At 41.6% G+C, this 13,959-nt stretch overlaps 1 protein-coding gene and 1 long non-coding RNA gene across 2 annotated transcripts in view; both read left to right on the top strand.

Moving 5' to 3' along the window:
• The first annotated feature begins 10,793 nt into the window (after window positions 1-10,793).
• On the top strand, window positions 10,794-11,683 carry LOC128500461 (uncharacterized). The gene is made up of 2 exons (XR_008354923.1): window positions 10,794-10,847; window positions 11,277-11,683. It is a non-coding gene; the product is annotated as an uncharacterized LOC128500461 (long non-coding RNA).
• Window positions 11,684-13,468: 1,785 nt separating this feature from the next.
• IPPK (inositol-pentakisphosphate 2-kinase) overlaps window positions 13,469-13,959 on the top strand; it is a 29,000-nt gene continuing 28,509 nt past the window's right edge. The window contains exon 1 of the mRNA XM_053469616.1: window positions 13,469-13,732. Coding sequence (XP_053325591.1) covers window positions 13,652-13,732 — 81 coding nt within the window. The 5' untranslated portion in view covers window positions 13,469-13,651. The remainder of the gene's footprint in view (window positions 13,733-13,959) is intronic.

Below are 13,959 nucleotides of genomic sequence, written 5' to 3' on the forward strand. Positions count from 1 at the left end.
GCAGCATGTGGCAAAATCAGCACACCTAATTACTGGTGTGAACCCACTTTGTGCGTCCTTTACTATACCTTTAGATTTCGCAACCACAAAGTAAACTATATCTAAAGAAGGGACTTGTAAGGTCTTCAAAGCCTGTGTGAATCTGCATCTTACTTTATGACTACTGGTCTCCTTAAAGTTCTCACAAACTTCTCATGACTTTTGTTTTCTCTGGGACCAATATGGCATTACCCAGTTTTTGAACGTATAAAAATCTGTGCTGCTGCCAAATGTCCAACCCTATTGTTCAGAACCACAAGATCCTGGCAGGATTTGAGGATGACATATAACACAGAGGCGCAGAATGTCATCTCTTTGATTAGGTGTAATAGGGATAGTCTAACGTGCCATGCTACAGCTGCTTTTGGGTCATGCTGTGCTCCAACTAGATGGTAAGCTTGTTTGAGCAGGACCCTCCTCACCTGTTGTTTCTGTAAGTCAATTTGTTATGTTATATACTAATTCTTATGTCCTGTCTTCTCATTGTACAGCGCTATGGAATATGATGGTGCTATATGAAACAATAAATAATAGTCTAAATGCCAAACTAGGTACCCAGCATGAGCCCAAACCTGCCAGGTCACCATATAACCAAAGTACCAAACCTTCAAATTTCCATGTACCAATTTTAGTAAGACTGTCTTTCGTTTGAGATCTAACTCCATCTGTCCCTCTTTTTCTACTTTTTTTGATCTATCTTTCCTTGGGCTCATATGTGGGTGTATGTTTTATGGCAAAAAAAAATAATAAAAAAATATATATATATATATAAACACAATAAAACAAAAGGGTGTGTAAATAAAACCGCTTCTATCCTGAGCCTTACTTTGGCAATAGTCCTGCATTAATTTGAAATGAGTTCCAAAACATACATGTTCTGAAATGTCTGAGAGCATTTTGCTTCTTAAAACAAGACAAGGTGTGGGAGCAGCTCTATGTATGTGTAGTTACCATGTCAGCCTCTACATTAATGGCATTGTTATATATATATATTACACATAGATTATGGAACTTGCAGCGCTGTTCAGTATTACATCTTGTTTGTTATGTTTCTTTTAAAGAATCACAGAAAGCTTAAACTTTCAAGGTTTAATTGGAGCAGCCAGATGGAAACAAACCTGTTTGCCCGGTTACGAAAGTGGTAGTTTTTATAGTAATAGTAATAGCATTAACACACGTTAAGATATTCTGGTACTGACGTAGAGAAAGGCCCTGCCCATGTGAAACGTTTTTGTATTTTGCAATATGTATCTGCTGGCGGAGCACTGATTCCTTGTTTCGTCATGACCGGTCCTGAGCATCCTTCTCAGACAAGTATTAAATCTACATACTCTGTCTCCTTCCCTTCATACACGATTAACTTCCGACAGTCCATCTTGTAAAAGAGCTTGAGTCTCTACTGTACATTTTAAAGTTGATTTGTGTTCTAGCCGGTGTCATAAGAGTTCCTTCATGAGACCTTCTCCAGGTCCTCATTGTATTGTCATCTCTGAATCCAAGTACGACCTATCTGAGTTTCTACTGACTGATTAATTTGGCTTCAGTAAGGTAGATTCTCCCTACCTTCTAGTGGAACAGACTGGGGAACCTAAAGAGGAGGTGGATTCTGTACTTATATTTTATTAGTTGTTCCTGTCTTCTCACCTGAGAGGGGAGATACTAACCCTTTGTGATGCTGCTATGTCCAATGATACCATTTATTTAAAATTAGCTTAAGATATAATACAACAGAAGAACTGTAAACACATCCCAAGGCTGTTCCTTTACTCTCTTTCCCTACAATCCTTTCTTTCATGCCTTTTTATACTGGAACGTTTCTATCACTCTACTGCCTCTTGATTCTATATGGTTTTGTGATTACGTAAATAATAAATGCCTATGGATGTATGAATCTATATCATTGTCCTTGATGCTAGATCACATGTGACTGCTAGAAAATCGTGATCTATGTCACAAGATATTTTGGTCTCACCACAGATAAAAGCAGATTCTCATATACCTAACATTTCAGGTGACCTGTTGTTTGGGTACAGGGTTGGTGGCAGGACAACGGACTTACCCCAGCACCTTATGTTGTGTTGAGGTAGAATGCATGTCATCATATCATATTGTTGTGCCATGAAGAGGCCATGTGCAAGCTGTGTGTGAGGTCCGTGATGTACAATAATTTACAGCGTGATTGGCCAGCCAGGAGAAGTCTTATCATCTCCCTAACAGGCTTCTGCTGCCTGCAAAAGTGGGACAATGGGGCAGCTCAGCAGGACTGTAGGGCAGTGCCCAAAAAATCGGAACTGTCCAACTGAAAATGGTAGAGGTGAAGGGTGTTGAATCCTACAAAATGTATCAGACTTGCTACATATTCAACGACTAGCACACCCAAGGCCAGAAAAAAGAAAAATAGAATAAAGAAAGAGAAGGGCCCCTTATTTTTCCATGGCCAACTATTTTGCCATGTCAACACAAATAAAGCATAATGAATGTAAAATAAAACACAAAACATTTTATTGCAGATCCCTCTGTATTCCTTCATGAACTCACACCCTGTTCATAGTAAGTGCTGGCATCACATTATGTCCCATCTAATTGAAGGCCTAGTCATTGCACGTGTGCAAGCCATGTTTTCAGCCAATTGAGTGCCAATCCTGGTCAAGACTTCTCCATTCATATCAGGACAATTGGCAAAAATATATTATGGTGCACAATATAATATTACATATACCGCACAGCAAAGGAGTGGAAAAAACTAGGCACTTCAGCGGACCTAGAGATGCTATCAGTCATTGAACTTGAAGACCCTTTCTTGTTGTCTGCGGGCTGCAATCCTCTAACCAGCAGGGTAGAAGCTCCTGCTCAGCCTGATAACACAATCCCATGAAACAGGGAGCGAGTAGAAATGGAAGGCAACAGGAAAATGCAGAGTTGCAAGTATGAGGCATCAGAACAACTGGTTGCACTTGCCAAGCTTCATTGAGAGCCCAGACAAGCACACCGTTGTTGCTGACATTTCCTGATTATGTTTTGCATGGGGAATAGATGCAGACACATCATCACACATTTGCAAATGGTATGAAGGCATATTGCATTTGTCACATTTTACTGTTATTGGACACAAAACCTGTGCGCTTAATGAGTTCCGAACCCCATCAGTCAAGGATAAGAAAGGAGATGTGCCGACTCTCATATGCAAATATGTTGATGCAATTCCATCATGGGTTATACCGAATTACATTGTCAACTTGTGAATGTGTGGGGCATTTCACCTTCCAGGTTTCATCTATAGAAAGGTTATGTGGTGATGTCCAACCAAAGTCCCCACTTTTTCCTCACATCTGCTTCTGTAGGATGGGTCAGAGGAGAAGTTTACTTCAGTCAAATGGAATGTGATATTACCCCTGTTTGCTTAAGCTTGAAAGACATAAAATTCCAAAGCTTAGTTAATAAGTGTTCAGAAGGGAGCGTACAGAACAGATTGTGTTTTATCTCAGTCCATCATATGAAAAACCCATGCTGTTGCATGTGCTGTGTATAGATACCTAGCTGCCTTCCATATCTTAAAAAAGTGGTTAAGGGTGGAGCAATTGGTTTCGGAAGTTTAACCTCAGCAGGCCAGAGCATATGTGAAAGGTTTTAACCCACCCTACTTGGAGTAAAGGATAGCATTATGCTGCTTTGTAATATACCATGAAATGAAGGCTTACCCTACCAAATAGATCCAACCTATGCAAATTAACTAATGCCCTGAATAAAGTATTCACAATACAATTCTGCTGCCCTGACTGGGGGCCTGTAGAAGTGCCAAAAGTTGGGCAGCATGGTGACGGTTTCTTCTCCAATCTATTGTAACTTCTTAACTCCCATTATCCATCAGCAAAATGTACATTAAAACTGTATGTATCCCTAAACTAATCCGTTATTTCCTTGCATGATACAGAGACTGCCGCATAACTCTTTAAATTATACTTATCCAATGCACTTTTGTTCTTAATACAAATCATCATCTTATAATTTCAAGTGCACTTTTGTTTTATTATTTTATTGTGTAAACACCCAATGCTGAGCATGTCTTTATTGGAATCACATCGTGAAATACTACCTGGTACATGAGGATAGACTGACAATATACATATTATTATTATTTATTGTTTTATATAGCGCCATCGAATTCCGTAGCGCTGATGATACCTTCTACAAGATGAACAGGATCTGCCACTCATTTGATTTCTCGATAAATGTAGGCCAACACATGAAGAACCAGAGAAATAATTGCACAGCTGAGATCTCCTGGCTGGTATATCTGTATCTTGCAATTGTATCTTCCTGTTTTCTCAAGGCATACCAGAGACAGTTAAGGTGGGACGTTAGTGTTTCGTAATATTTAAAGCTTTGTGAATGTTACTGCAACGTGCCTGCTTTTTAATGTATGTAAAGCACAACTGTAAACAATATGACTCCTTCTTCCATGGCATGGCACAAAATAAAAGCTATATGTCTTAAAGGCTAGGGTATCTATTGTTTGGAAGAAGGTTGCTATCCCTTTCTGTCTAAAGAAAGTAGATATGTTTATTGTTTCTTTTTAACATTTTTACATTTTTTTAAAATTTTTTTGCATTAAGTGAAAAAATCAATATGTGGTGTGACATTTGACAGTACTGTAGGCACAGTATATATATATATATATATATATATATATATATATATATATATATATATATATATATAAATCTATACTGTATATGGTGATTCTTCTATGTGAATCTATACTTGTGAAGAGCTGTTTCACTGTTTTAACTCTCTGATAACGCTGTGTTTACTTTTGTGGTGAGGAGAGTAAAGTTTTAGAAATTAAGAAAACCCCTGAAGCCCCAGGTTGTTTGCCACATTTGAATACTTATGTTTGTTTTGTCTGGTTGGCTTGTGATTTTTCCTTCTTATTTTAGCAGCACTGCAAGGTGAATCCTGAGCCTTGGTTAAAAGTAGTAAGTGAAAACTGATAATTAGGAATTAGTTGCCATGAACGAAGTACACCAAATGACCAAAAGTATGTGGACACCTGACCATCACGCCTGTATGAGCTTGTTGGACATCCCATTCCACAACCATGGTTGCCCCCACCTTTGCAGTTATAACAGCTTTCACTTTTTTTGGGAAGGCTTTCCGCAACATTTTAGAGTGTGTCTGTGGGCATTTGTACCCATTCAGCCCAAAAAATACGTTTGTGAGGTCAGGCACTGACGTTGGATTAGAAGGCATGGCTCTCAGTTGACATTCCAATGTATCCCAAAGGTGTGCAGTAGGGTTAAGGTCAGGGCTTTTTCCGGGCCACTCCAGTTTCTCCACATCAAACTTATATAAACAGGCCCTTCTGTTTGCCATACAAAGGTTTGCATGCTACTGATGGCAGCCTTGCCTACCTACAAGGGTGGGTTTGGTAGTCAGACAGTTTACAGAAAGGTGGTGTCACCACATATCTACAGACACAACGACCGGACGTAAGTTCCAGCTGCCAGCTGTGTCTATACTTCCAGGACTGCTGTCAACTATACATGCACAATACCTCAATCACATAAAACAGGTGGGAATGGATTGTTCCACAGCTGGAGTTTTTCCTAGAATTGAGCGCCTACCAGGGCCGTACTGGGGATGAGGAGGTGGCCATTCTATTTTTATGCTTAAGCAGTGTGCGTCTGGACATATGTAGCCGCTGGATATTTACCAGGTGTGCCAGAGGGCCAGTCCAGGCCTGGTGCCTACATAAATTATCAAGAAAACAATAATAGTGGAATATGCAGCTTATGAATTTCTGCATGTTTAACTCCCATTGAAATTCATCAGGTTGTGAGTTGCAAGTACAAAAAAACTTGCTTCTCAGTGAATAAGAAGAAAAATGGAGAATTCTCTAAACCTATACTCACTGAAGGACAGAAAATGTAGCTGTATCTGTTCTCTGCTGACATACTCGAACTACATGGCAGATCAGAGAGACTGGTTTATTAAAAGGTGCCTAGAATGTTTTTATTTCTTCTAGCGGCTTACTTTTCAGCCTAATGATGAAACAAGATGTTACATCAGATATAGAGGTTTAATTAAATCCTAATGTGCAACCAGAGCATGTCCCAAGTAAATAAATAATGTGGAAGCAAAAAAATAGTATCTACCTAATCTTTATAGGAAGAATCCAGCCTTTATTTATTATTCGAGGTACAGCATAACGCTATAGGGAGTTTTGCAATATACACATTAGTGAATGTCTGAGAATATTGCGGAGGGCAGTGACCAGTCTGCTCTAGGTACAGATCTATACGGTAGTCCCCATCATGTCATAATCATGTTTACCTCTTTGGCAATACCTCTCTCTGGCAATAACCTCTTGTATTTTTACACTTGGTACCTTCGACCTTTGTCTCTGTTCTGTATCGGACTTTTATTGACTTTTCATTCGTGGAAAAGAGAAAAGCAAAAACTGTCAGAGTTTCATTCCAAACAGGGACATGACAGTAAATTTTGTTGTAAAAGATTTAATATTTTACTTCGTTTCCTGTTATAAAGTTAGTTCTGGTTGTAAAACTTCAAGTCTACGGAGACACAAATGTCTATGGCCAGCACGTCCAAGATGCTTTGTATAATAAAGTCCATGAGGCTTCGGTGGCTGCTGAACAGAACTGCAATTCTAATCAGCATTATTAGCATTCTACATGGTTGATAACACCACTAAATCCTAATGGATCAGCATGTTCAATTTCTTGTGAAACTTCTACATTGATGTATGGTGTAAAAGCAGGATAAAATTAGCTTCAATCAAAAATACAAGTTAGGTTAGGAAACAGAACATCACATTGCAGAGAAGTATGAAATCAACCTCACAAAACATGCTGTAAAAGGACTGGGTTTACATAGACCAGGCATGAATGGAAACAGAAGGGCACATTAAGATATATCAGGGCTGACAGTTGCATATGCACAGAGCTACATGACTTTAACAAAATAGATTCATTCATTCTTGCTGTGTATGCTTTTGTATCGCAAAAGTGAACATTAACTAGACATGAGGCCCATGCATACACCACCGAAGGTGTCAGGTACCATGCAATGACAAGGGCATGTGAAGAAGTGCACTGTTAAATGCGATCATTGGTTCAGGTTACAGGGACATACACTTGTACAGTGTTTATGTGTGACCTTAACTAAAGATAGTTTTCCCAGCAGCAAAGGCTGGTTTACAGGAAAATTAACTGGTTTTGTTTTGGTTAAAAAAATAAAAAGACCACCAGGTGTAGGCGATGTGCCTAACGTTCCTAAATCCATTTATTGTATGTGTTTCCCCTTTTGTTGTATACCTTGGTATGTTTCCTGTCTCTTCTCGAAGATGAAGGTTGATTTTTCTCACTTTATCTTTCTATCTTGTTGTTAATGAGGACTCAAACACAAACTGGAGGCTCCTTGTTCCAGGCTTCCATTTGGGGACCATGTTGGACTGAGCAAGTCCTTATAGTGCTGCCTGCCTCCACCCTTGGGTTTACTAAGCATCATTAAGTCTGTATTGTCATAGGGTAATAAAGGAAATGTCTTTGAATCTAGTCACAATCAGGCCCTACCTGTCACCCAGGGACATTGTTAGGCTCCAAAAGAATCTCACTACTAACTGTATAATAATAATATGAATACTGCCTAAGTATTGCCTAAGCCCTATATAACTTTACCCAACTGCAATTTATATGTTGGCTTGTGGCTTTCCTCCTCATAACAAAATGGTACCATGGTCATCACGAGTAGCCTGCTTGAATGCCCTGATGTCCCTGCCTCTGAATTGTCTTGTGCAGCTGGAAGGGGATGTCCCTCCACGTACACATTGGTGTCCTTATTCCCCCTAAATGGTAAGGTCAGGCCTAGCTGGGTTCAGTTTACTCACTCTAACACCTACTCACCCTAAAACCATACACTAACACATACAGTTACTCTAACACTATACAATTATACATACACTATATGGACAAAAGTGTTGGGACACCTGACCATTATACCAACAGGGACTTTGATGAGATTGTATTCTAAATACATAGACATTAATATGTAATTGGTCCCCTCTTTGCAGTTATAACATCAAGTTTCAAATCTTCTGTGAAGGCTTTCCACAAGATTTTGGGGCATTTCTGTGAGAAGTTTTGCCCATTCATCCAGTAGAGCATTTGTGAAGTCAGGCACTGATTTTGGACGAGAAGGTCTGGCTCACAATCTCTGTTCCAGTTCATCCCAAAGGTGTTCAATGGGGTTGGGGTCAGGGCTCTGTGTGGGTCAGTCAAGTTCTTCCACACCAAACTCATCCAACCATGTCTTTATGGACAATTACTTTTGTCCATATCGTGTATAGACATGGGTTGAGGCTATCCTATTTCTTAGGTTTAATAATGTTGTAGAAGAAGTATTATTAAACACTCATCTACAGACACCAGACAAGCCAGAAGGCTTGTTTTTCCCCCTCAGAAATCTCATGGTGCTGCCACAACCACAAGGAATTCTGGGTAAGCGCATGCAAATAAGGTCAACAATGATCACAGCTGTCCATGAGTGGTGATCTGGCTATTGCACCTCTTACCCGAGTTTTGTCTAAAGACTGTCTTGTACAGCGGGCAATTGCCTTCAAGGGTTCCATGTATAAAGTGGATATAGAGGTGAAAGCTGATCATTGTTGACCTTATTTGCATGTGCCTACCCAGATGTAGATGAGTGTTTAATAATGCTTTTACTACCCCCTTAATTTTAAGTGTGAGGGTTTTCCATTACCTTTACCCACCGTAACTTATGTTATTGTGCACAGCATTGTTCCCTGTTATGACATTTTTATTCTTTATTGGAGAACAAGCACTCAGTAAATATACTGTTTGCAACAATATAACCAATAATCAAGGATATGGTGAAGAACACTTTGTAAGATGGGTTTATTTATACCTTCTGTGCTCACTTTCTATTTCCCTTTCCCAAACCCTCTATAAGATCACGGTGTCATGCTTACAGTACATTACTTTTCATTAGATTGCTGCTCATGCTAACTCCCCATTAGCCTTTCTATATAAATAGAAGCTATTTATAATTATTATTGCAGACCAGATTGTATATCCAACAGTTAATCCAATTTATCGTTGTATCTGTTTTCTGACAAAAGAGCTTTTAAATGTAAATATACCTAGTGAAAAAGTTCCTGTTTAAGATGGAAAATCTTGACTTCCTGCAGGATTTCACATTATTATATCTTAAAATGACAAAGTGTTTATACGATTACTCTCGGATCTAGGATACCTGCTAGAACATCCATCGTATCTGCAATATCCCAAAGTGATTTGGTACATGCCAAGTTTCCTTTTACACGGTTCCATTGAGTCCACATAGGAGTTTCATTAGGCTACAGATCATTTAGACAATGAAAAAATGACTGGCAACGTCTTCCCCCTGGTCTGCTCATAAATGACTTTTCTAGACTTAGGCTGCTCTTATTAGGCTTAAGAGTCTCAGTCCTTGGAAAATATGAACTGGACTTTTCAGAACACAGACACTTCGCCCCAGGAACCCAAAATACACAGAACAAAGTATAGCAAATATTATACTTGCCCCGGAGCTGTACTTTCCCACTATGCAGGGCAGGAGCTGTAACTCTAGCCCCACGTCATTTAGGAAACCACCTCTCACTCGCAACTTGGAAATTATGGTTTTTTTTGGGTGTAACTGTTTTATTTTTAGCATTGAAAAGTTTACATTTTCAAGATGGGGTATACTGAATAAGTTTGGTCCTTGTGACGAAAGGTATGTGAACACCCCTCTTATTTATAGAGTTAAGGTGTTTCAGCCACACCCATTGGTACCAGATGTATAAAATCAAGCAGACAGCCATCTCCATAGACAAACATTGGCTGTAGAATGGGTTGTAGTGAAGAGCTCAGTGAAAGGATGCCACTTTTGCCACAAGTCAGGTTGTTCAATTTCTGCCCAGCTTGATCGGCCCCGTTCCACTGTAAGTGCTATTATTGTGAAGTGGAAGTGTCTGTCAGTAACAACAGCTCAACCATGATACTAAAGTGATGTATTCACACTTCGCTATCTGATGGACAAATCTGGGTTTGGATGCCAGATTAGAGCTACCTTCTGAAATGCATAGTGCCAACTGTAAAGTTTGGAGGAGAGCGAATGGTCTGGGCATTTTTTCAGGGTTTGGTCTGAGCACAAGTTTGGCAAAGGCCCTTTCCTGTTCCAGCAGGACTGTACCCTAGTGCACAAAGCAAGGTCCATAAAGTACCCAGCGCATGAACTCAAGTACCCAGCGCATGAACTCAAGTACCCAGCACATTAACCTCATTGAACATTTTTTGGGAAGAATTGAAATGCCAATTGCGACCCAGGCCTTCTTGTCCAACACCTGGGGTGGGGGGGGGCGTGAGGGCAACTCCATATTTATGCCCATGGTTTTGGAATGAGATGTCCAAAAAGCTCATATAGGTGCGATGGTCAGGTGTCCACGTACATTTGGTCATATAGTGTATATTAACAGCTTTCCTTCTGTAACATTGTCAGCTCTGTACAGTTAAAACGGGGCAATAAATTGTGAAGCATGCTATTATGGTGCATGTGGAGCAATACTAGATGGGAACACAATATCCCATGTAATATGCTTTAAGAACTCTTATCATCCTGTTCTATGACTGTTGTTTTCAAGCAAGCTAATATTTATTGCTTTACCAGACAGACAGGTTTTGCTGAAACACAGGGATGGGCTGGCATGGGGGACACGAACCTCCGGGCCACTTCCAGTGAGGAAATGCAGTGTATGTGAGCAGCCAGAAAGCAAGCTGGGGGCGAGGTAAAGGGGCGAGAGGAGGGAGTGAGAGAGAGGGGGAGGGAAGGAGTGAGTATGTATGTTGAATGTGTATGTGCATGAATGACTGTGTGTTAGCATGAATGTGTATGTGTGTGAGAGTGTGTGTTAAGAGTGTGTAAATATGTGGGCAAGGGCCCAATGGGGTAAGGCCTTCTTATTTAAAACGTCTTAGTAAGGCTTCTAAAGCCTTACTTTACGGACATAATTCAACTTATATGTATGAGTATGAAGCCATATTATGTTATGTTACTGCTTTCTTGTAAGTTGATATATTTCAGAAGGAGAAGTTTAAGGAAGCAGATGTCTAATAAGATAACACAGAGGGCCTTTTATTTTCAATATTCTGATGCCTTAAACAGCTACTTGTCCTCCACAGCCCAGTACATGGACAAGAAATACCCAAGATGCCCAACCCGGGTTTCCAGGATCCAGTCCAGGACATCAGGTACAGGTGTTGGGCATCAGAACCCCCTGGAGCCTGACAATCTGAGGAACTTTAGTGTGGAAACAAAGTTCCCCTGTGCTACTGGGGCAAGGGGAGGACCTGAAGATCAGCTGAGCCAAGTGTAATAAACCTACCTAGGCTGTACTGTACTGGGGGAGGTTTCCCGAGCCTGGCTTAGGTGGGTCTGACAGGGAAGTGAATAGTTAGACAGGTGAGTCTGGGCCAGCAAAGTACAGCCAGCAGAATGCTTCAAATTGGAGCTGGGCTTTCCTTTCATGACTTTGTTCTGGGGAGTTTGATTTGTGATCCTGCAAATAAATCACACGGTTTGCAGCAAATCGGTGTTCCTTACTCTTATTGCCCTAGTAGACCGTGCTTAAGATCCTTACAAAGTGACATTTATGGCCCTCGACTAACAGGGTTTGTCACAACATCTAAACAATTTTGTACCTGAGGCCAAAGGGAAATGTCTCATTGATGTGACCTCACGTCTGTGTAACAGGATAAGTAAACAGGCAGGGTCAATTGCAGTGGACCCTTTGCCAAAAAAGCAGCTTGACATGTGTGCCAATGTCTGAAAGAGGGCATCCAAAGATAATTCTCTTTACTTTAACACACATACTCAAAAGAATATTTCAACCGAATCATATGACAGCATATAACTATGGTGAGCTGAGGCTTTTTTAGCATCAACCACTATTAAAGGTGCAAACCAATTGAAACAAGTCAATCAAAAATGTTACTTGATTCAGGGCAAGGGTTTGGCATCGAGACACCTGTATTCAAGCAGATATTGTAAGCATACAATGTAAGTGGATAAAAAAACCTGGGGCGCCCAACTATCATTCAATCAGGCTGGCACATGAGAAACAAGCTGTAGACCCAGTAAGACATGTACAGTATTTGCTCGATTATAAGACAAGGTTTTTTCCAGAGCACATGCTCTGAATAAAACCCTTCTTATAATCGAGGTCGTCTTCTAATCAGACCTCAAATGAGGTCTGACTATGAGACTAAGATCTAGATCCCCACAGCGCTGCAGGGGACCTGGATCCTCCTGTCTGGTAACCTCAGCTGCTGCCGGCACATACACCGAGCGTCTATCACCGAGCGCCGGCGAAAGTGCTAGCTGCAGCGGAGGTTGTCTATGCGCATTGCGCAGACCTTCCCCGGCTGCCAGAGAGGAAAATTCCCTGCAGCGCTGCAGGGAATTCTCTTCTCTGCCAGCCGGCGAACGTCTGCTCGATGAACGCAGACAACCCCCACTACTGCTTGTACTTCTGCCGTAGCTTCTATGGCGCAGAACCAGCGTCACATGACCTTCCGGTGCTCATAGAAGTTCCGGGGGAACACCCGCTGCCCCCACCAGACACCAGGAAGTCAGAAGCACTGGTAAGTCGTGGGGGGGGGAGTGTTGTATGAGTGGCATAAGGCTTTTCTGGAGGCAGAGTGCCCCATGATATGCCTTATACTCCCTTTATGCCACTCTGCCTCCAGAAATGCCTTATACCCCCTTATATGCCACTCTGTCCCATGATATGCCGTTTAACCCCCTATATGCCAGATAGGGGCATATAGGGGCATAAGGCATTTCTGAACGCAGAGTGGCATATAGGGGGTTGAAAGGCATATCATGGGGCAGAGTGGCATATAGGGTATAAGGCATATCTGGGGGCAAATTGGCAAGCCTGTGGGCAGATGTGCATAACTGGGGGGCAGGTTGGCAAATAAAAGGAAATAAAAACAAAAAATATATATTTTTCTCAATCATAGCTTTTATAAAATATGAAAAAATTGTTTACATGAATTAATATTTACTTGTAAAACTTTTTTCCTATAGGGTCGTCTTATATTCAGCCCCCCTAAATTAATATTCAGATGGGGGTCGTCTTATAATCGTAGTAAAATACGGTAAGTCCCGGGCGCTCGCAGGTTTACCATTTTCTTTCCGTAGCAAAGTGTTCTTATGTCTTAGCCTAATAGCCCAAGACACCATAGAGATTACGCTCGCTGCCACTTACACCTCTGCTCTATGGTAATGAAAGCCTAACCAGAGCCCAATCAGAGACCCCGTCCCGTTTGCGGGGCGTGGCTCAGGAGCGGGCAGGGGAATGTGACGTAGTTCCAGTAGTTGTGTCTGGTTCCTTGCCGGAGAGCTTCGTGATATTCGCCGGGTTGTTGGTCAGAGGTGGGGGGGGGAGATTTCCCACCTTACGCAGCTTCGGGGTTTTCTTAACTGTCCCGTCCGTCAAACACGAGGTGGGCTTCCCAGCGCCGTGACCCCCTCACTCTGCCTGGCCTTGGTGATGGAAGCAGAGAAGATGGACGAGAATGAATGGAGATATCACGGAGAGGGAAACAAAAGCCTGGTGGTGTGTCACGCTCAGGTAACGGGGGCACTGGGGCGGGAAGGCCGCGGGCACGAAGCTGGAGAAAAGGAAACGTTGGCCTTGTGTGCAGCCTGTATACCTCTAGCCTGGCGGAGGGTGGGTTATTGTGTTGCACAGGATGGACAGGAAGAAGATGCGCGTCCTTAATGTTTTACTGCATGGCTGTTCGGCTACCCAGCTCAACCGTGCGGGGTTAATGCGGCGACCCCGTCAGGTGTTCTGAC

The sequence above is a fragment of the Spea bombifrons genome, chromosome 6 (assembly GCF_027358695.1).
Source record: "Spea bombifrons isolate aSpeBom1 chromosome 6, aSpeBom1.2.pri, whole genome shotgun sequence".
NCBI lineage: Eukaryota > Metazoa > Chordata > Amphibia > Anura > Pelobatidae > Spea > Spea bombifrons.